Below are 21006 nucleotides of genomic sequence, written 5' to 3'. Positions count from 1 at the left end.
AATGGTACAGGAACACCTGGGCTGGATGCACACCCATACAAGTTACCAGGGTCTTGGGGTCAATACTGAAGTTCAGACCCAAAGATTGATCGGAAGTCCTGAAAGCGAAGCCTGAAACCTGGAGGCTGGAGTGAGTAAGTGTGTGTGTGCGCGCGTGTGTGTGTGTCAGGAAAGGGGCTTCTTTTATTACTTGTGGTGTTCTGTGTGGTTCTTTCAAGCACTGTGGGCATGTTGTGTTGGCACTGGAATGTGTGGCAACACTTACGGGCTGCTTCAGCACATCATTAGGTTGTGTTGGTTGTCAAAGCAAATGGCACATTTTCTGGTATGTCTTGATGTTCGTGTGATAAATAAATGAATCTTCTTGCCCACCCCCTCCCAGTTTCTGATGCTGTGGCCTCTGCTTTATTCAGCATTCTTCCTGAAATAGTCACTCTTTGACTATTTTATTAGGTGCAAGGGTGGAAACCAGTGTGGTCATCTGCTGTTGTGGCCCATCCACTTCAAGGTTCAACATGTGCATTGAGAGATGCTGTTCTGCACACCACTGTTGTAAAGTGAGGTTAAACTAATGGCACCTTTCTGTCAACTCGAACCAGTCTGACCATTCTCCTCTGGCCTCTCACTAACAAGGAATTTCGTCACAGAACTGCTGCTCACTGGATTTTTTTTTTTTCGTACCATTCTCTGTAAATTCTAGAGAAGATGTACATGAATATCCCAGAGCATAAGCAGTTTCTGAGATACTCAAACTACCCTGTCTGGCACCAACAATCACTCCATGGTCAAAGGCACTTGGATCACATTTCTTCCCCAATCTGATGTTTGGTCTGATCAACAACTGAACCTACTGAACAAGTCTGCATGCTTTTATGCATTGAGTTACTACCACACAATTCTCTGGTTAGATATCTGCATTAACAAGCTGGTGTACCTAATAAAGTGGCCACTCAACATTATTCAAAGTTCAAATCTGCAAAAGGACCACAGAGAAAAAGAGTTGGGAAAATTTAACTTTTTATACACTGCCAAAACACACTTTTATCAGGCTGAAGTCACATTCCTTGTGAGTTGTAAGAATATCATTTGCAAAGTTATGCAAAAGTGGGTGGAGTATTTTGGATTTACATCTAAGCTCTTTACATATAAATATGAATGGGACCATCAATTTTAAAGTCATATCACCCATCTGAGGATTGCTTAAATAAATTGCAAAGTGCTACCGTGTAAATTGTAGCCTGCGGAACATTAGTTTTGTGATTGCATATTGTGAGCCTACAATGATGCGAGTTATCTGTATTTACGGTGTTTTATACAGATTTTGAAAGGGTTAAGGAGCTGTCCTGTGGAGGTTTTGAAATGGGCTTTGTTAGAGGAAAAACTAGCCTCTGGTAAATGGGTCATTACCCAATGTCATAGATTCAGAATGACTGGGAAAATATCTAGAGAGGCAATAGGAAGAAATCTTTTCATGCAGGAACTCTTGGGACAAGAAAAAGGTTCCTTGAAAAGGTAAAAACAGGTACACAGATGTTTTAGGATGAAGAACACTGTGTGTATAATTTTTTTTATTTGATGTCTTGGGCAAAGGAGACTGAACAGGACCTTTGACCTATTTGGTAAGAAAACTCTGTACTGTACTGAGAAATCCTGATAAAATTCAGCCTTGGCAAAGTGAAACTTTCTGCAGAGGCTCGTGACCAAACATCCATTAGCAAACATCTGTGCAAAGTTCTACTGACTCACGAGCTAGCCCAAGAAGCCGCACCCAGCATTACGCACAGCCGATGGTCTCCCAGCATCTGCTCTGCTGCTTCATGTGCAGCTTCACTCTGTGGGCTAAAACACCACAAAACAGAAGCTGTGGACACAGCTTAACACATCACGGGAACTAGCCTCCCCTCCATGAACACTTCTCTCTACCTCAGTAAGACAGTCAGCACAAAGACTGCTCCCACCCCAAACGTTCTCTCTTCTCCCCTCTCCCATTGGACAGGAGATACAAAAGCCTTAAAGCATGTCCCACCAGGCACAGGGGCAGCTTTTACCCCACTGTTAACAGATTCTTGATTATTATATGGAACAATTTGTTATAAACCACCTATGTAATTGCAGAGCCTTTGACACTGCAGAATTCAACATGCACTTTAGAACCCTAAAACGATTATATCTTAGAGAATTAATTGGTTAATCTTGCCTGCAGACAACCTGCCCTCCATTTTCAAACTTAGAAACAGTTTTCATTTTTTTTTGTTGACATACAGCACAGAATCGGACTTACAGCCCTTTGAGCCGTTCCACCCAGCAATCTCCCAATTTAATCCTCGCCTAATCATGTGACAATTTACAATGACCAATTAACCTACCAACCAGTATGTCTTTGTAACATGGGAGGAAACCCATGCAGTCACAGGGAAAACGTACAAACTTCTTACAGGCAGCATTGGGAACTGAAACCAGGTGGCCTGTACTGTAAACAGCTGTGCTACCCACTATGCTACCCCGCCGCCCCAACTGTTCATGAACCTGGTTGTGCAAGTCCTGGAGTGTTATATTAAGTAGAGTTAGAAACATCAAGTTTTCCTAATGGGCTTTAAAATACAAAGTAGAAGTTTTAAAAAAATTATAACTGTTCTAATTTTCTGGATGACCGTGTTTTTATGTTTCTGTGTAGCTGCATTACTCTCCACTAACAACTTTATCTCAGAACTATTCATGGAACATGTTACTAACCATGTAAGGCACTCAACAGAATTTCTATCTGGCCATAATTATGAAAGTTTGCTCCTTATTTCTGAAAGTGGAATTTCACTCTCAATTGAAGAAGTTTGAAATATGAACCCAATAATTTGAATTTTACATTTACTGTGTGTTAAATGTGACATTTCATTAAGATGATGGCGCACTCAATTACAGCAGCTTCTACGATGTCAACCAGAGGTGTTATTGTCTTTTTAAAGTGTCTGTTTTACAATGGCAAGGCCCAGCTGGATATGAAGAACTTGAAGTACTGCAGGTCTACCCCATCAGCGAGTTTTTCGTTGGTGGAGAAACTGATGGAGTTGGACTTGGTGCAGATCGTGCTGCTGCCCGCGACAGAGAGGTGTCAGAGGAGTTGGTGCGCGAAGGCAGTATGCAGTCTAACAGCGACTGATCATCTTAGTTGGCTGACTTATAATTGCAAGACCCTGTTGGACATTGTTAATGTGGAATGCTGCAAGTCCGATTCACTGATTTATTGGTGGACGTCATAGCGAGAACTAGGCCTCAAACCACGTTGTCGCCTGTTTACCGCCGCCCAGGAGAAAGGTGTCGGGAGTTGGTGCACTCCATTGGAGGCAGTGCCCAAGCTGGAGTCATTGCTGCTCTCCAGTGTTCGCTCGGTAGAGGACAAGCAGTATTGTGTTTTGGCTGCTGACTGCTGCAACATTCATGGGACTCAGGGACTTGGACTATATATTTTTTTGTGTGTCCGTACTGATACCTTATATGTAACTTATGCTGTGTAAGACTGTTGGTACTGTGTTTTGCACCTTGACTTTGGAGTAATGCTGTTTAGCTGTATTCATCAGTATTCAGGTATAGTTGAATGACAAATGAACTTTGAATTTCTGAGGGATATATGTAGTAATCACAAACAGTGCAGTATTTCTATGGAAATGAGCAATTACCTCTGCAACTGGTATTCAATATACAAAGCATGATTTGAGTAATGAGACTCTCCTGATGATTCACCATAAATTCAGGCATTTTGCTAATTATTTATTTATTTGTTTAGAGATACAGTATGGAACGGACCCTTCCAGCCCAGTGAGCCACCCCACCCTGCAACCCATCTATTTAACATTAACTGAATCACAGGACAGTTTACAATGATCACCTAACCTTCTAACCCATTCATGTCTGGAATGTGGGAGAAAACTGGAACACCCGGAGGAAACACACGCAGTCACAGGGAGAACTTACAAACTCCTTCCAGACACCACCGGAGTTGAACTCGGAACTCCCAAGATGTCCCGGGCACTAACCACTAGCATTGCACTAACCACTATGTTGCCATGGCACCCCATAGTAAATGTGAAATTTCTCCTGCAGTTCTCCTGAAGTTATGGGAAGCCAAATAATTCCAGATATAAATTAGAAATATTAATTGTATCAATTTCCAAACACATCACGGAGGAATTGAATGAAACTACAATGTCTTTTTTCTTCTTCCTTCTCTCAATCAGATTATTCGATCTCATTTTCTGGATCTTCCAAGATATTGTGTATCTTTTCTTGCAACCATTTGAAGGTTTTATCGGCAACACGCTCAAAAAGGTTAACATTAGCTTGGTAATAGTGATACAGACACTTCTGGTTACAGCAGTCATTTAAAACATCCAAGAAGTTGCAGAATGACTTTGCCAGTGAATCCCAGTGATGAGGCTCTGGATATTTTTCTCTGGTGTGTAGGTACAGAAACTACCAAGGAAAGGAAAGGTGAGACACATTTGAACTAGCTTGTAAAGTCAATATAATTAGAAAATATTGACAAAAACTTACCTTCGTAAAAAAGGAGTTGAGAAACGGTTTTGGCTTCCCTTTGTAGCCCTCACACAATTGATCCACAGTCCAATAGTAATTATTGAGAGACTTGAAGATTTTGAAGGCCTTTTTACGGTAGCCACCTTTCCCATCTACTTCACCAAATAAAAAGGCATCGATCCTTGAGAAGGAAGGCCTTTGAGAACAGTAATGGAGAGTTGTAATTTTGCCAGCATTTCCGTCACTTATCAATGACAATAACTCTTGGCCTGTTTTGACAGCGGGACCGCATTCTGTCGTTGCATCAGTAACCCACCCAGAGCAGTGGGCCTTGGCCCAAAGCTGCACACAGTCCAGCACAGTCTTGTTCAATAATTCTCCTCAGCCAATCATCTAATCAGAAATGAGAGATTCTACATACTTCCATCTGGTAAGTGTACTAAATCTACACAATTAGTTTTCATTTTTCTTCTCTGTGTTCTCACCTACCTTTCTGGATTGCTCAAGCAGCCAGTTATTTGCACACAAAGCAGCTGGTATCGGGAGTCAACTCAACATAAGTGTAATACTGGTTTGTTAGTGCTGTGAGTTCTACTGTACATATACAGTACATACAAACAATCTTCTGAAACCTAGAGAACCACAACCTTATCATGGTTTGGAGGCTTGCGTGCCTCAATGACCTGGAGAGCTATGTTGGCTGGAGTCAGGGCTTTGTGCTTTGGCTCTCGGTAGTATCACCTATGCCAAACAGGTCAAAGGGTAGAGGTCAGACTAACAGTGGTCCACTGGTCATCTAGGTTTGGGGGGTTTAGCTCCGGGCTAACAACTCTTGACTAGTAAAACAAAATTGTTATGAAAAAAGCAATGAAGAATCCTACATCTGAGCGCAACAGTATTCCTGAGTCTTCCCCTAGAATTTGCATGACTAACAGTCATAAAAAACCCGAGTTACTAACACAATGAAGGAAACCCTGAACACCAGCAGAGATGGAGGACCTTCATTGCTGCCCTAAATGTCAATGGCGTAACAGGCAGTAGAGAGAGAATCTTCTGAAAACATTTTAATCCAGCAACAATACAATCAGTCAGAGTTTAGAACAGTACAGGCCCTTCAGCCCATCTGTTGACCCTTTAACCTATTCTAAGATCAATCTAGCCTCCCACCAATAGCCCTCAATTTTTCTGTCTAAGACTTGCTTAACTGTCCCTAATGTATCTGGCTCTGCCACCACCTCTGGCAGTGCACTCAATCACTAGTTAGTTTTCATTTTATTTGTTCTGTTATGTTAGTTTGACCAATTTTTGTGTGCTCTCCCCCCCCCCCCCCCCCCCCCACCACCAAATCCTTTTCTGGGCATAATATGAATGTGTTTTTGCTTATGCTTTTGTAAAGTATCTTGTAATAGTTTTCTACATTAAATACCAGTTGTTGATAAGTTATAACTTTTTAAGACAATCTTTTTAAACTACATTAATTTAATGAGTGTTTATATTTGTATGATGTCTCAAGGTGTTTAATCAAATCACCACTTCTATCTGTAACAGACCTGTAACACTGGGTTAATTCAGACAAATTCTCTCTGATGAGACAGCTTATATCTGAAACACAATGATCCTCTGGGCTACTTTCCATGGTTAAATGGACTTGGAAGGAAGACATTACATATTATTTTTACTGAAATCCTTCCAGAAAAATTAAACTACATTGGATACAATAAGCCTGTAGATACACTGTTTTATCCAGGGTCTCAATTAAACAAATATTTAATGCCACAAACACATGACGATCTTGTTTACCTCCAGTGTATTCCCTGACACGTCAAATCTATCCCAAAGCTCTTCACTCGCTCCTGTTGTTCATAGCTCAACCATCTGGACCTGCCATTGAACCAACTTGGGTAAAGCCATTTCACATCCGAGAATGAGAGAGCATTTTCGATACAAAGCACCATATCCACATCTATCCAGTTGATCATCAGAGGCAGAGCTGAAGCTGTTATCTTCTTCTTTCTAACTGTAAACAAGGGTTGGTCATTAATTAGAGTATTGTGAACAATTTTGTGCCCCTTCTCATGAAGTGGCAATGGGGAGGGTCCAGAAGCAGTTCATGAGAATGATCCCAGGAATGAAAAGATTTATGTATGAGGAGCATTTGATGGCTCTGGACCTGCACCACCTGCTGGAGGGGGGGATCTCATTGAAAGGTCTAGAATAGTGGGCGTGCAAAGGATGTTTTCTATGGTAGGAAAATCTAGGTCCAAAGGGCACAGCCCCAGAAGATAAGGACCAGTGTCCATTTCTAAAGTTCCCTTTAGAACAGAGAGAAGGAGGAATGAGCTGGAGGGTAATGAATCTGTGGAACTCATTGTCACAGGCAGCTGTGGAGGCCAAGTCATTGGGTATATTTAAAGTGGAGACTGATGGGTTCTTGATTGGTAAGGGCATTAAAGGTTAAGGGGAGAAGGCTGGAGAAGGATTGAAAGGGATAATAAATCAGCCACGATGGCACAGCAGATTCAATGGACTGAATGGTTAATTCTTCTCCCATGTCGTATGGTCCTATAGTTAAACGAATTGATACACTGGAAAGCTGAAAATTAATTCCATTTCCCTGGGGACAAAATGAAATACTGTAAATGACAATGGTGACTTCCAACAAAAGTGTTTGCCAATATGCAGCAGTGATCAGCCAGCACCACAATTATCTGTGAATATGCCAGAAGCTCATACATGATGGGTCTCCGATACAGAAGCATAGTCTATTTTAAATAAAATCATAGAATTAAAAAGGATGTTTTGCTTTTGACTTGGAACTTTACAGTTCTCAGGACTTGAAGATTTAAATAAGATACAGATAAAGATTGGCTTTATTTGTCACATGTACATCAAAACATACAGTGAAATGCGTCATTTGTGTCAATGACCAACACGGTGCGAGGAGCTAGGAGTTCGACCTGCTTCTGCCCACAACTCTCAAATCCTAATCTGTAAGTCTTTGGAATGTGATCACATGGAGAACATACATCCTCACAGTGCTGGGACATGGAGATCATACATCTTCACAGACAGTGGTGGGACATGGAGATTATACATCTTCACAGACAGTGGTGGGACATGGAGATCATACATCCTCACCGACAGTGGTGGGACATGGAGATCATACATCCTCACAGTGGTGGGACACAGAGAGCATACATCCTTACAGACAGTGGTGGGACATGGAGAACATTCATCCTCACCGACAGTGGTGGGACATGGTGATCATACATCCTCACTGACAGTGGTGGGACATGGAGATCATACATCCTCACCAACAGTGGTGGGACATGGAGATCATACATCCTCACCAACAGTGGTGGGACATGAAGATCATACATCCTCACAGTGGTGGGACACAGAGAGCATACATCCTTACAGACAGTGGTGGGACATGGAGAACATTCATCCTCACCGACAGTGGTGGGACATGGTGATCATACATCCTCACTGACAGTGGTGGGACATGGAGATCATACATCCTCACCAACAGTGGTGGGACATGGAGATCATACATCCTCACCAACAGTGGTGGGACATGAAGATCATACATCCTCACAGTGGTGACACATGGAGAGCATACATCCTCACCGACAGTGGTGGGACATGGAGAACATTCATCCTCACCGACGGTGGGACATGAAGATCATACATCCTCACCAACAGTGGTGGGACATGAAGATCATACATCCTCACAGTGGTGGGACACAGAGAGCATACATCCTTACAGACAGTGGTGGGAATTGAACCTGGGTTGCTCATGCTATAAAATGCTCTGCTAACCACAATACTACAATGCCATCCTCTGAATACTGAACCAATAATTTCAGAAACACAGCTTTTCCTGTTTGTTTCACAGCTGGTGAGTTCTTACAGACGGTTACCAGCCTGAAACATTAACTCTGTTTCTCTCCCTCCACGGATGCTGCCTGATGGCTGGGTATTTGCAGCCTTCAAAAGGAACAGCAAGAGATTGTGATATCAGATGTCATATAAAAAAAAAATTGAAGAGTAGCATTCCCATGTCCTTCCTGATGGTATGGATTTTCCATCTGGGAGGTGATGTGGAATGAATTCTGTTGAGAGCACAAACTGTGGTCAGAAAGCTCTGATGTTTTGGTGAGTGGGTGAGTGATGGGCAGGGCAAATGGACTGCAGGGTCCAGGACGGAGTTCAATTCCTTTACATTTATTGGAGGAGTGCTCATTCGGTGGACAGTATTCCCTCATACTCCAGATCTGTGTCTCTGAGGTAATGCAAAGTCTTTGGAGATGGGTGACAGAACACTAGTCTCCGCTCCGCATGTGTGTCACTGGATTAATGTGGCAGTTCTAAGAGAGCTTCTGCCCAATGGTGACCTCCAGGGTGTCTCAGCAAGGGAAATGTTGGTGGGGGTGGTTATGCTTTCTAGTTGATGTCCAACTCTTGTGTGGTGACAGTGAATGTATAAGAAACAGGAACAGGGACAGGTGCCTGCTCTGCTACGCAGTTATATTGAGGCTGATATTTGAGCTCAGTGCCTCTTCCCTGCACTGACCACATGTCCCTTCCTCCCTCTACTATCTCAAAACATATTCATCTCTACTTGGAAATGCTCAGTGGACAAGTCTCCACAGTGAAAACAAAACCCCCTACGGCTGCAGAAATTCTAAAATTTAAAGAAAACTAAAAATGCTAGAAATACTCTCAAATCCAAACTACATCTGTTGAAGAAAGGTGAAGTTTTCAGGTTGACGTGGGAAGGAAACATAGAACAAAGAAAATTACAGCTCTGTACAGGCCCTTCGGCCCATAGCGCTGTGCTGACCTGTGTTCTCCAACTCCAAAGAAAGCTCCACACACAAAATGCCGGTGGAATGCAGCAGGCCAGGCTGCATCTATAGGGAGAAGTACAGTCGACGTTTTGGGCCGAGACACGTACTTCTCCCTATAGATGCTGCCTGGCCTGCTGCGTTCCATCAGCATTTTGTGTGTGTTGCTTGAATTTCTGGCATCTGCAGATTTCCTCGTGTTTGCCAAAGAAAGCTCATTTAAATTGCTGGATTGGTAGGGACAGGGTGATGTCTCCGCTGGGGTAAACCCAGCATGTCCATGGGGATAAATGTATCCGTTCCCTGAGTGAGTGGGAGCAGTGTCACAACCATGGGTTGTTTTTAAAAGAAAATAATTTTTTTTAAATTAGTATGTGGATTGTAGTTTCTCCGTGTAATCTTGTGTGTCGGCAGTGTTCCTTGGATAGCCTACCTTTTATGTCTGTCTGTTTGTCCTCGGACTGGCTCTGGTTTTTCACTTTGCGTTGTAAGTGTTTCATTTGGGATCATGGGGATTGTTAAACTCTCTTTGTATTTATCACTTTTATTCAATTTGGGGTGACTGAATGAGCACTGGATTTTCAGTGACTTGTGGTTGTTATAGTCGGGGGTTATTGCTTTGTCTGGACAGGCAGGGCTGTCTGTTTCTGAATTCCTGCATGCTCCAGGGTGCATTTCAGACGGGCTTGCCAAACTCCTTTTGCTTGGTTATTGTGGATCCTTGTCTGGTGAAACTCTGACCGAGTTCTTCTGTGTATCCTGATTGAGGATCAGTGTCCAAAAAAAAAAGCCAAATTAAATCCATTGTGATTCAATAAAAGTTAAAAACTTCCAGGGTGGGTGAATACTTTCTATAGGCACTGTGTGTGATCTTGATAAACGTTGCTGGTATGCAGGCTTGGGCGCCAAAGGTTAAACAGAGAATAATTTAAAAGATTAGCCTTACAGTATTTGTCACATGTTCCTGGAAACATACAGTGGAATGCATCGTTTACGTCATCGATCAACTTGAAGTCTTTGAGTTTAGGAATCTGATTTTTCAGGGCTGTCCAGACAACTGAACCACAATCGCAATCACAGTGTCTTCAGGTCGAAGTGTTGGACGCCACATATAAACTATCACACACAGCCTGAGCTCTGAGTCTGAAGCCACTGACTCCGAATGGGTGTAACAGCAGCTAATGGCAGAATCTAGCAGGGAGATACACCATCATCAAACCAAGAGAACTGTTTCAGCTGAATGATGACAACATGTGAAAGGGTGGTTTTTACTCTAACACTGTTTGGATCAGTTCATTTATTTTACTAATGTTCAAACTGATTGGCTAACGTTGTTTAGATAATAAGAGCATCTTGGGGACTAGCCTACGAAGCACTCAGGACGTTTCTAGGGAGTGGTGTCTCAGAAAGGCAGCGTCCATTATTAAAGACCTCCAGCACCCAGGGCATGCCCTTTTCTCACTGTTACCATCAGGTAGGAGATACAGAAGCCTGAAGGCACACACTCAGTGATTCAGGAACTACTTCTTCCCCTCTGCCATCCGATTCCTACATGGACTTTGAAGCTTTGGACACTACCTCACTTTTTTAATATACAGTATTTCTGTTTTTGCACTTTTAAATAATCTATTCAATATACGTAATTAATTTACTTGTTTTTTATTATTATGTTTTATTATATGTATTATTTTTTCTCTCTCTGCTAGATTATGCATTGCATTGAACTGCTGCTGCTAAGTTGACAAATTTCACGTCACATGCCGCTGATAATAAACCTGGTTCTGATTCTGACATAAGAGCAGAGTAAGGCCATCCGGCCCATCGATGTTGCTCCGCCATTCCATCGTGGCTGATTTATTATCCCTCTCGCCCCCATTTTCCTGCCTTCTCCCCTAACCGTGGACACTCTAACTAATCAAGAATCTATCAACTTCCACTTTAACTATACCCAATAACTTGACATCACAACCGTCTGTGCCAAGGAATTCCACAGGTTCACCACCCTCTGGCTAAAGAAATTCCTCCCCATCTCGTTCTAAAGGGGTGTCCTTGTATTTCGAGGCTCTTTTCTCTGGCCCTAAATAATATTAAGTTTTGTACGTTTTTACCTTGAAAGCGATGATTATCTTTGTAGTAAATGTCTTTATATTCCTTTACCAGATTAAACAACCTCATAATGGTTTCATCGTGAGAAAGGCATCTCCACGAACCACCAACATACTCGTCGACTTCAAACGCGTCCAAATGCTCATCAATGGCAGCGACGCGGAATTTGTCCTTCTGGAGAGGGACGAGCACGTCCAGTTCATTCAGTGCCTCCGCCTTGGTTCGGTCCGCAATACTCCCCACCTGGATGAAGTTATTTGCAAACAGCTTGTCCCGGCCGTGGATGAATTCAAGAAGGTCTTTTATCGTGGACTGCAAAGTGTTTTTCACTTCGCGTTTGCCTGACTCTTTCTTGACGTTTGTTCGGTAATATTCTTGCAGAGGCCCCTCGAGTCGCTCCGTCCTCGCAAACACATTCAAATCCATTTTTACGTCAGGGTAACTTGCACTACTTTCGTTCGCAGTCTTTCAGTGCGGCGGTCTGAACTTCTCGACGCGAGCAGAGCTGAACTTCCTGCCCACTGATAACGTGGAAGGAAATACGCTGATAAGGAATTTTCCATTCTGTTGAGCAATTTACTGGTTTGGCTCTCAAGACCATAAACGGAAAAGGAAAACTTCTGTTTATGCCAGAGATAACTGAACTGAAAAGCAGGGAAGATTAATTAAATATTAATATCATAAAAGGCTATTTTTGCGTTAAGAAAGCCCGCCAGAAGTGCAGTGCTGAGAGGGTATCAGAGGTTGACTAAGGGTCTCGGCCCGAGTCTACCGAGTTCATCCAGCATTTTGCGTGCGTAAAAGAAGTCGGACGCTGGGGAGGATATCTGAGTGTAAGCAGGCTGGACTCTTTCTGAAATAACAGGAAGTTGGGGGGCGGTGAGCGGGTACAAATTGCTGAACAATGAAAGAATTTGAAATTGTGTACACAGAAGAGTTTCCTCTTATGACAGGAGATGCCCAGGGAACGAGCAGCGAAGAGTGATGAGCACAGTCTGCAGGAGCTGCCTTTGTGCAAATAAGACAAAGAGAAGCTGCGGTGGTCCGCCTGGTGCCGGGTCCTGCATGCAATTAACATAGAGACCCTTCAGCCCACAATGTTGTGCCGACCTTTTCAACTACTCTGCACAGAGTAACCCTCCCACATAGCCCTCCACTTTTCTTTCATCCATGTGCATCTAAGAGTCTCTTAATGCCCCTAATCTGTCTGCAGCTACCAACGCACCCTCCCCCCCCCCCCCCCCGGCAGTGCAGTCCACACACCCGCACCTCCCAGTGCACGCTGGTCCACACAGCATTCATTTCGCTGGTTTTTTACTTCGTCGTGCCTGGCTGCTTGTAAACGCGCAATGCGATGAACTACGGTATGTTTTGTGAATATGTTAGAACCGCTTGACACCTACATTTGATTCTTGGTCATCTTCATTCTCTTTTGTATCGGAGAGTGGGTAATTCTGGTGTATCATACCTGACAGAAGGGAAACCAAGCCCAGAGACTTTTCATAAATGATCCAGTCATTTTACTTTGGGAGAAGGGTGTGCGCTCTCCCAACTGTGCCCAGAAAACAGGATTCGGCTAAGTGAATACACTCATGAAACACAATTTGACATACCACTGAGATGATCAGGTGTTGTCTAGCATCGTTTTGAGAGTTTTGCTCTGTTTATTGATTGATTTGCCAACCGGCTAACCAGGGAACAAGACTGTCGCCTTTGAGCGAGACAGCGAACGTCCTGATACACCTTCAGGAAATTTTCCTTCAATGGGGAATTACTTCTAGTTTATAACTACAAATGCAAAAACTAACCAAAAGCAAAAAAGTACGGAAAATGTTTTTAAAACATGCAGTGTTTAAAGTTTACATTATAGTTTGATGTAGTTCAACACTTTCGAACCTCAGACCATACATGTTCTGGTTACAGGAAAGGTATAATATTGAGAGTACAGATAAAATTTACAAGGATGTTTCTGGGACTTGAGGGCCTGATGTATAGGGAAAGGTTGAATAGTTTGGAACTTTATTCCCTGAAACATAGGAGAAGTGTGTGTGTGTGTGTGTGTGTGGGGGGGGGGGGGGTGATAGAGGTAGACAAAATGATGAGGGGCAGAGGTAGGATAAAGGCTGAGTTTGCGTGAGATTGGAATTGGAGTGAAAGATGAAATGTTAAAAGGGAACATGAGGGAGGACCTCCACCAGTTTGGAATGAAGTAGTAGATATAGGTTTGATTTCAAATTTTAAGACAAATCTGGGCAGGTACATGGATGGGAGGGGTATGGAGGACTATGGTCCAGGGGCAGCACGATGGGACTCGGTAGACTAGTACCACTAGATAGGCCGAACGGCCTGTTTCGATGTTGTAGTGCTCTATGACCTTATGCAAACAGAATTTGTAAATCTCACACTGAAGGAATTAAGATCAGCATGAAGCTGGGAGCCTTTCTGCGCTGATGGCTCCAGCAAATGACCCATTGTCAGTTTTATAAGGGACTCTGCCCTGTGCCGAACCATACATTCGCGAAAACAACACCCTAGGGTCCCGTTTCGTACACACGATCCCACAGACTGGGGAGAATTGGTCAGAAGGTACATCCATTTGGCAACAAATGCAAAAAGGTACATTTTGTCATAAACGCAAGAGATTTTGCAGAAGCTGGAAATCCGAAGTAAATCCGACACCCTTGGGTATTGTCGGCCCGAATTGTCCACTCTTTATTCCTGTACACTGCTGCCTGACCTGCTGAGCTCCTCCAGCATTTTGTGTGTTGGTTGGAGGTCAAACCTTACCCAATAACATGTAAATACGTCGCAAAGATTCCTTAAAGCTGTGATAGCCGGTGTGGGGTGGGGAGTGCGGTTTAGTGGGGGTAAACTCCCACTGCCTATTAAATGCTCCCAATGGTGTGCGTCTCAAACAGCCTCTGGCGACTGTCCAGTTCCTGGCATTCACCTGCTAGCTACTAACCCCGACGGAACCATTTCCACTAACAGGAGAATGGGCAAAGGCGGGTTACTGGCGCCTTAAAACAGGCCGCGGTGGCCAGACGGGGCTAACCAGCCATGGTTGGCAGCTCATCTAGAAAGAAAAGTCTTATCTTAAATCTCTGCTCTTTGTGGCTATTCCCACTCACGGCGGAGGCTTCAGGAGTAAACCCTGAGAAAAATTCTGGAGCTGGAGCCCCTAAGGCAGTCCTATATTGAGTTCAATGATGACTGGCAACTTCCATGGCGCCGCGAGTGCCAAACTGCATCAGTTTTTGCCGTTCCTTTGGATTCATCCCCTGCGTGGAGAGTGGGAGCCCGCTACACGGGCAACAACTTGTTCTCCACTTCGTTCTGTCCTGGCTTGCGTGTCAACAATGCAGGACGCAACATCCATGATCAACTCTGACCATACTGGGGCCTCTGGACTTCGCAAAAGTCTTAACAATTACAACATCGCTATTTTGTTTTTACATCTTATTTCCTTTAACATTTCTTCAGTCTACCACAAATGTTCTTTAACTTCATTCTACAATACAAATGTTTCTTGCAGTGATTAATTATACCAACATTAAAATAATATGAAACCATATGCTGTTAGTTTATACAAGAGGCTCTGTACAAACCGCGGAATGTGAACAATGGGGAACATTCATTCAATCCCACAGAGAGAGAGACCCAACCGAACAGACAGCACAGGGTTGCCGCCTAAGCGCGAGTGTTGGAACTTCTAGCTTTGATTCAACCTCTGTTGCCTCTTTAGATCAACCTTTCAGGGGCCGTTTATTGATCTGACCTTTATATTCCATTTCCGAGGTATAATCTGCCTCGTTTTGAGCAATTCTGTAGCTGGAAATGGCTATTTGCTGTTTGTCACATTCCCCCAAAAGGATGAGCACTTGTGAATGAGCATGCCCGCGGCACCAAACCTACAGAACGTCGCTTCAGGGGATTGATGAGTGGGAAACCTCGTTTTCTATTCTAACAGAAACACACAGGTGATTAATGCTTTCTCAAGTCTCAGGTATCTTCTGTCGCCTTTCCACCGAGAACGGCGTCACTGTCCAAAGATCTCCTCAAAGTTGGCCAGCTGCTTCATTTGTTCCACCTGGGCCGAGTGCCTCCTCAGCAGGACCTTTTTGCTTTTGATGTTTGTTGCTTTTTGACTGTTCGGGGCGGCTGGTACCCGAGGCTTTGCAGGACCGGAGAGTGCCACCGCGCATTTGTCACTGGTTCCAATATCAGGAACCGGGCGCTGGGAATTCATCTTCAAGGGCGGGAGGTAGCCCGGCCTTGTTTGTGAAACATGGTCTAACAGCAGCGTCCCCGAGCCCCTTCTCTCCAGAATGCCAGCGTGTCTCTTGCCCGCGGTGCCCAGAGAACTAATTCGCAAATTGTCTAGGGAACTTCTGGAACTCGTGACTGCAGACAAAGGCGAAGAGAATATTTTCTTCCTCTCCAGGACTGGCTTGCCTTCGTCAGCCGGCATTTGCTTTAAACGGATTGTGAGTTGTGAGTCGGAATTGTAATGATCAATGCCCAAGTTTCTTCTCTCTACAATGTTCCGTAAACTAGAAACAGAAATTGATGGTATTGGATCTGGATCTGTGTCTGTGTCCACGGGAACGGTGGGATTATGGCACAGGCCGGAGGGAAGAGATTGCGAGTGGATCTCTCCACAGGAGAACTTCCTTGGTGCTGTCAGAGCCGAAGCCCGATTTAAGGACCTTAACAAAGCTGCTGGGTCTTTCACCTCGATACTTTGGTGCCTGGTGAAGACTCTCTGGGGTAAATTCAGGCCGTTGATTTTAAGAGAAAGGCCTTCTTCCATGGTCAGGTTGCGCACATCTTCCGGAAAGGAGGATGTTTTATGCTGGGAGAGGAGCGGTGTGGAAATGGCCAGCCACGGCTCAGAGTGCAGCCGCTGCAGCTGCGGCAGTCTGCCTCCTGGCTGGGGCTGGCCTGAGCTCCGTGTCGGCGAGCCCGGCTCCAAAGAACCTCTGTCACTGCCGACGTGGACTGGGTCTTTGAAGGAGAAAATGTGCTTATCTTCAACGGCATTGTGCGTGGGGCGGGGCGGGGTTGTTCTCAGCTCGATTTCGGAGGGCGAGGTGCAAGGGCCTGGTGAAGTTTGACCGTCATTATCTTTAGGAGGAACTACATTCAGATATTGCTTAGTCGTCTGCCTCCCAGAGGGTGACTTATCCTTGGTAATGATAATTACTTCCTTCCCTCTTGCCTTGCAGGTATCCAAAAGGACTTTGAGGGTCTCCTTATCGTCGGCATTTATGGCGTAGACCAGGGCGGAGCTGCCCGAGTGGTCCACCAGGCTGGGGTCAGCTCCGCCTCTTAGCAGTAACGTGACAATCTCAACGCCAGCCCGCTCCAGGCACGCGTGCATCAAAGCTGTCTTCCCCGACTTGTCTTGGATGTTGGGGTCAGCATGATTTTCCAGGAGATATTTCACCATCTTTGTTTTGCCGATGCTCTGCTGGTCGACGTGTTTGGTTTTGCAGGCGATCATGAGTGGAGTTTCACCTCGTTCATTGCTCTCGTTGACATAAGCCCCACCTTCCAATAACAGTCGGGTGAGGCGTAGTCTGCTCAGGTAGACAGCTTTCAGTAGGGAGTTACCATCTTCCATGGCTTTCTCTGTGATCCAGGGGTCACTCATGGATTAATGTTCTCCAGATCTGATACTTGGTGGCTCTGCAATAATAAAAGGAAAAGTATGTCAACAAGGCAACTTTCTCAGAACAACTGGGGCAGTTCTTTACCGTCGAAAGCCAGAATATCAGTGAAGTACTTATACTCACTGTGTATGAAATGAGAAGAATAATGTTAACACACACACACAATGCCAGAAAACTCAGCAGGCCAGATAGCGTGTGTGGAAAGGAATAATCAGTCCAATCAGGAATAAAAGTTGTAATTTGACGGGCTGCAGTCATCACGAACAGTCACTTGATTGGCTGAGGCAGCGTGAGTTTAAAAAGAGCTCAGGGCCTTCAGGCACAGGTCAATAAAAAGAAGTGAGGTGTACATGGAGTGGCCATTGTTGGAGTGGACAGCGTTAGACTGGACTGGCTTTGACTCAACAGACATGGGCGAGAATAGGCAGAGGTGCTAAGTAAGTTTCTAGTAAGTTTTATCTTTCTTTATCTATTAGTACAGAGATAGTGCATTGAGAATGGGTCCAGGGTTAGTGGTGTGTACCTCGTGTGAGATGTGGGAACTCTGAGCAACCTCGAGTCTCCCAGACAAATACATCTGCATGAAATGCATCAAGCTGCTCCTTAGAGACCGAGTTAAGGAACTGGAGCTGCAGCTCAGTGACCTTTGGCTCATACGGGAGACTGAGGAGGTGATAGGAGTTACAGGGAGGTAGACACCCCTAAATTGCTGGGTGACTGTCAGGAGAGGGAAAGGATATGATAGTCAGTGCAAAGTACCCCTCAATAATAAGTATACTGTTTTGTGTACTATTGCCGGGAGGAGGGGGCTATAAGGGGGGGTGCCACAGCGACTGGGTCCATAAGACTGTAATACATAGGAGCAGAATCTTGCCCATTGAGTCTGCTCCAACATTCAATCAAGGCTGATCCTTTTTTTCTATCTCCTCCTCAACCCCAGTTCCTGGTCTTCTCCCCATAACCTTTGATGCCATGTCCAATCAAGAACTTATAAATCTCCTGTCTTAAATACACCCAATGACCTGACCTCCACAGCTGCACGTGGCAACAAATTGCACAACTTCACCACCCTCTGGCTAAAGAAATTTCTCCGCATCTCTGTTTTGAAAGGGTACCCCTTTATCCTGAGGCTGTGCCCACTTGTCCTAGACTCTCCCACCATGGGAAATATCCTTTCCACATCTGCTCTGTTTAGGCCTTTCAACATTCAAAAGGTTTCAATGAGATCCCCCCTCAACTTTCTGAATTCCAGCGAGTACAGACCCAGAGCCATCAAGCATTTCTCATATGATAACCCTTTCATTCCTGGAATCAATCTTGTGACCCTCCTCTGGATCCTCTCCAATGCCAGCACATCTTTTCTAAGATGAGGGGCGCAAAACTGTTCACAATACTCAAGGTGAGGCCTCACCAGTGCCTTATAAAGCCTCAGCATCACGTCCTTATTCTTGTATTCTAGACCTCTTGAAATGAATGCTAACAGGGCATTTGCCTTCCTCACCACTGACTCAACCTTCAAGTTAACCTTTAGGGTGTTCTGCACAAAGACTCCCAAGTCCCTTTGCATTTTGGATTTTTGGATTTTATCCCTGTTTAAAAAATAGTCTGCACAATTATTTCTACTACTAAAGTTCATGACCATGCATTTTCCAACATTGTATTTCATTTGCCACTTTCTTGCCCATTCTCCTAATCTGTTTAAGTCCTTCTGCATCCTACCTGTTTCCTCAACACTACCTGCTCCTCCACCAATCTTTGCAATCTTTGTATCATCTGCAAACTTGGTTACAAAGCCATCTATTCCATCATCTAAATCATTGATATACAGCATAAAAAGAAGCAGTCCCAACATCGATCCCTGCAGAACACCACTACTCACTGGCAACCAACCAGAAAAGGATCCTCTTATTCTCACTCACTGCCTCTAATCAGCCAATGCTCTAAGTTTCCTGTAAGCAGCCTCATGTGTGGCACCTTGTCAAAGGCCTTCTGAAAGTCCAAATGTACAACATCCACTGCATCCCCTTTATCTATCCTACTTGTAATCTCCTCAATGAATTCCAGCAGGTTCATCAGGCATGATTTTCCCTGAAGGAAACCATGCTGACTTTGTACCATCTTGTCCTGTGTCACCAAATACTCCATCACCTCATCCTTAACAATTGACTCCAACATCCTCCCAATCACTGAGGTCAGGCTAACTGGTCTCTAATTTCCTTTCTGCTGCCTTCCTCCTTTCTTAAAGAGTGGAGTAACGTTTGCAATTTTCCAGTCCTCTGGCACCATGCCAGAGTCCAATGATTTTTGGAAAGATAATTTCTAATGCCCCCACAATCTCTAACGTTACCTCTTTCAAAACTCAAGGGTGGAGTTCATCTGGTCTGGGTCACTTATGTACCTTAGGTCTTTAAGCTTTTTGAGCACCTTCTTTCTTGTAATAGTAACTGCACCCACTTCTCTTCCTTCACACACTACAACATCAGACATACTGCTAGTGTCTTCCACAGTGACGACTGATGCAAAATACTCATTTAGTTCAGCAGCCAATTCCTTGTTCCCCATTATTATTTCTCATGCCTCATTTTCTAGTGGTCCTATGTCCACTCTCATTTCTCTTTTATTTTTAACATACTTGAAAAAACTTTTTACTATCCACTTTGAAATTATTTGCTAGCTTGCTTTCATATTTTCTCTTTTCCCTTCTAATGATTTTTTTTTAGTTGCTCTCTGTAGGTTTTTAAAAACTTCCCAGTCCTCTATCTTCCTATTAATTTTTGCTTTGTTTTTTGCCCTTTCATTTGCTTTTACAATAGCTTTGACTTCCCTTGTCAGCCACGGTTGTACTATTTTACCATTTGAGTATTCCTTCATTTTTGGAATACATGACATTTTTGGTGTCTGGCACTGAGTCTGGTTCTGTGGTTCAGAAGGGAAGGGGAGAGGGTCAAAGAGGAGTGCAGTATTGATAAGGAATTCCATAGTTAGAGGAGCAGACAGGAGATTCTATGAATGTGAAAGGGACACCCAAATGGTATGTTGCCTCCCAGGTACCAGGGACAGTTATGTCTCAGATCGCGTCCACAGCATTATAGAGGTGGAGGGTGAACAGCTGGTAGTCATGGTACATATTGGAACCTATGGCATAAGTAGGAAAAAGGATGAGGCCCTGAAGAGAGAATTAGACCATAAGATATAGGAGCAGAATTTGGCCCATCAAATCTGCTCAGTCATTTCATCACAGCTGATCCAATTTTCTTCTCAACCTAAATCTCCTGCCTTTTCCTTGTAACCCTTCATGTCCTGATCAGTCAAGAATATATCAACATCAGCCTTAAACATATATAAAGACTTGCCCTCCAGAGCTGCCTGTGGCAAAAAATTCCACAAATTCACTGATCTCTGGCTAAAGAAAACCTTCCTCATCTTCGCTTCCAAAGGACACTCCTCTATTCTGAGACGGTCCTCTGATCTTTGACTCCCCCAGCATAGGAAACATCCACTCTATTAAGGCCTTTCAGTGTTTGATAGGTTTCAATGAGGTCACCCCTCATTACAATGAATACAGGCGCAGAGCCATCAAACACTCTACTCCTCACCACAGACTCAACCTGGAAATTGTATTCCATCTGCCATTTCTTTGTCCATTCTTCTAATCTGTCTAAACCCTTCTGTAGCCTCTCCACTTTCTCACACTACCTGCCCTTCTGCCTATCTACATATCATCTGCAAACTTTGCAACAAAGCCCCCAATTCCATCATCTAAATCATTATCATATAATGTAAAAAGAATCGGTCCCAGCACAGACCCCTGTGAAACACCTCTAGTCACCGGCAGCCAACCTGTAAAG

At 44.1% G+C, this 21006-nt stretch overlaps 2 protein-coding genes across 3 annotated transcripts in view; both read right to left on the bottom strand.

Moving 5' to 3' along the window:
* Positions 1–3749: 3749 nt before the first annotated feature.
* On the bottom strand, positions 3750–12281 carry LOC140739237 (protein mab-21-like 3). The gene is made up of 4 exons (XM_073067344.1): positions 11486–12281; positions 6328–6544; positions 4546–4723; positions 3750–4464 (listed from the first exon to the last, which is right to left on the bottom strand). Exons 1-4 carry the CDS (start codon positions 11907–11909, stop codon positions 4231–4233), a joined length of 1053 nt encoding a protein of 350 aa, XP_072923445.1. The 5' UTR covers positions 11910–12281; the 3' UTR covers positions 3750–4230.
* Positions 12282–12944: 663 nt separating this feature from the next.
* The window catches only part of ankrd34bb (ankyrin repeat domain 34Bb), a 40653-nt gene continuing 32591 nt past the window's right edge, over positions 12945–21006 (bottom strand). For both annotated transcript variants that reach the window (XM_073067335.1, XM_073067330.1), the window contains exon 2: positions 12945–17174. In XM_073067335.1, the coding sequence (XP_072923436.1) occupies positions 15523–17139 (1617 nt within the window). In that variant the 5' untranslated portion in view covers positions 17140–17174 and the 3' untranslated portion in view covers positions 12945–15522. The remainder of the gene's footprint in view (positions 17175–21006) is intronic.

This window comes from Hemitrygon akajei, chromosome 2 (genome assembly GCF_048418815.1).
Source record: "Hemitrygon akajei chromosome 2, sHemAka1.3, whole genome shotgun sequence".
NCBI lineage: Eukaryota > Metazoa > Chordata > Chondrichthyes > Myliobatiformes > Dasyatidae > Hemitrygon > Hemitrygon akajei.
Note: the sequence above shows the minus strand (reverse complement) of the source record. Positions and strands in the feature narration are given on the sequence as shown.

Excerpts from the sequence above, each read along its gene's own strand:
- LOC140739237 (XM_073067344.1), bottom strand. The coding sequence starts at position 11,909 with ATGGATTTGAATGTGTTTGCGAGGACGGAGCGACTCGAGGGGCCTCTG. Across the intron at positions 6,545-11,485 it reads AGATAATCATCGCTTTCAAG|TTAGAAAGAAGAAGATAACA; the intron begins GTAAAAACGTAC and ends CCTTGTTTACAG. Across the intron at positions 4,724-6,327 it reads TGTCAGGGAATACACTGGAG|GCCTTCCTTCTCAAGGATCG; the intron begins GTAAACAAGATC and ends CTGTTCTCAAAG.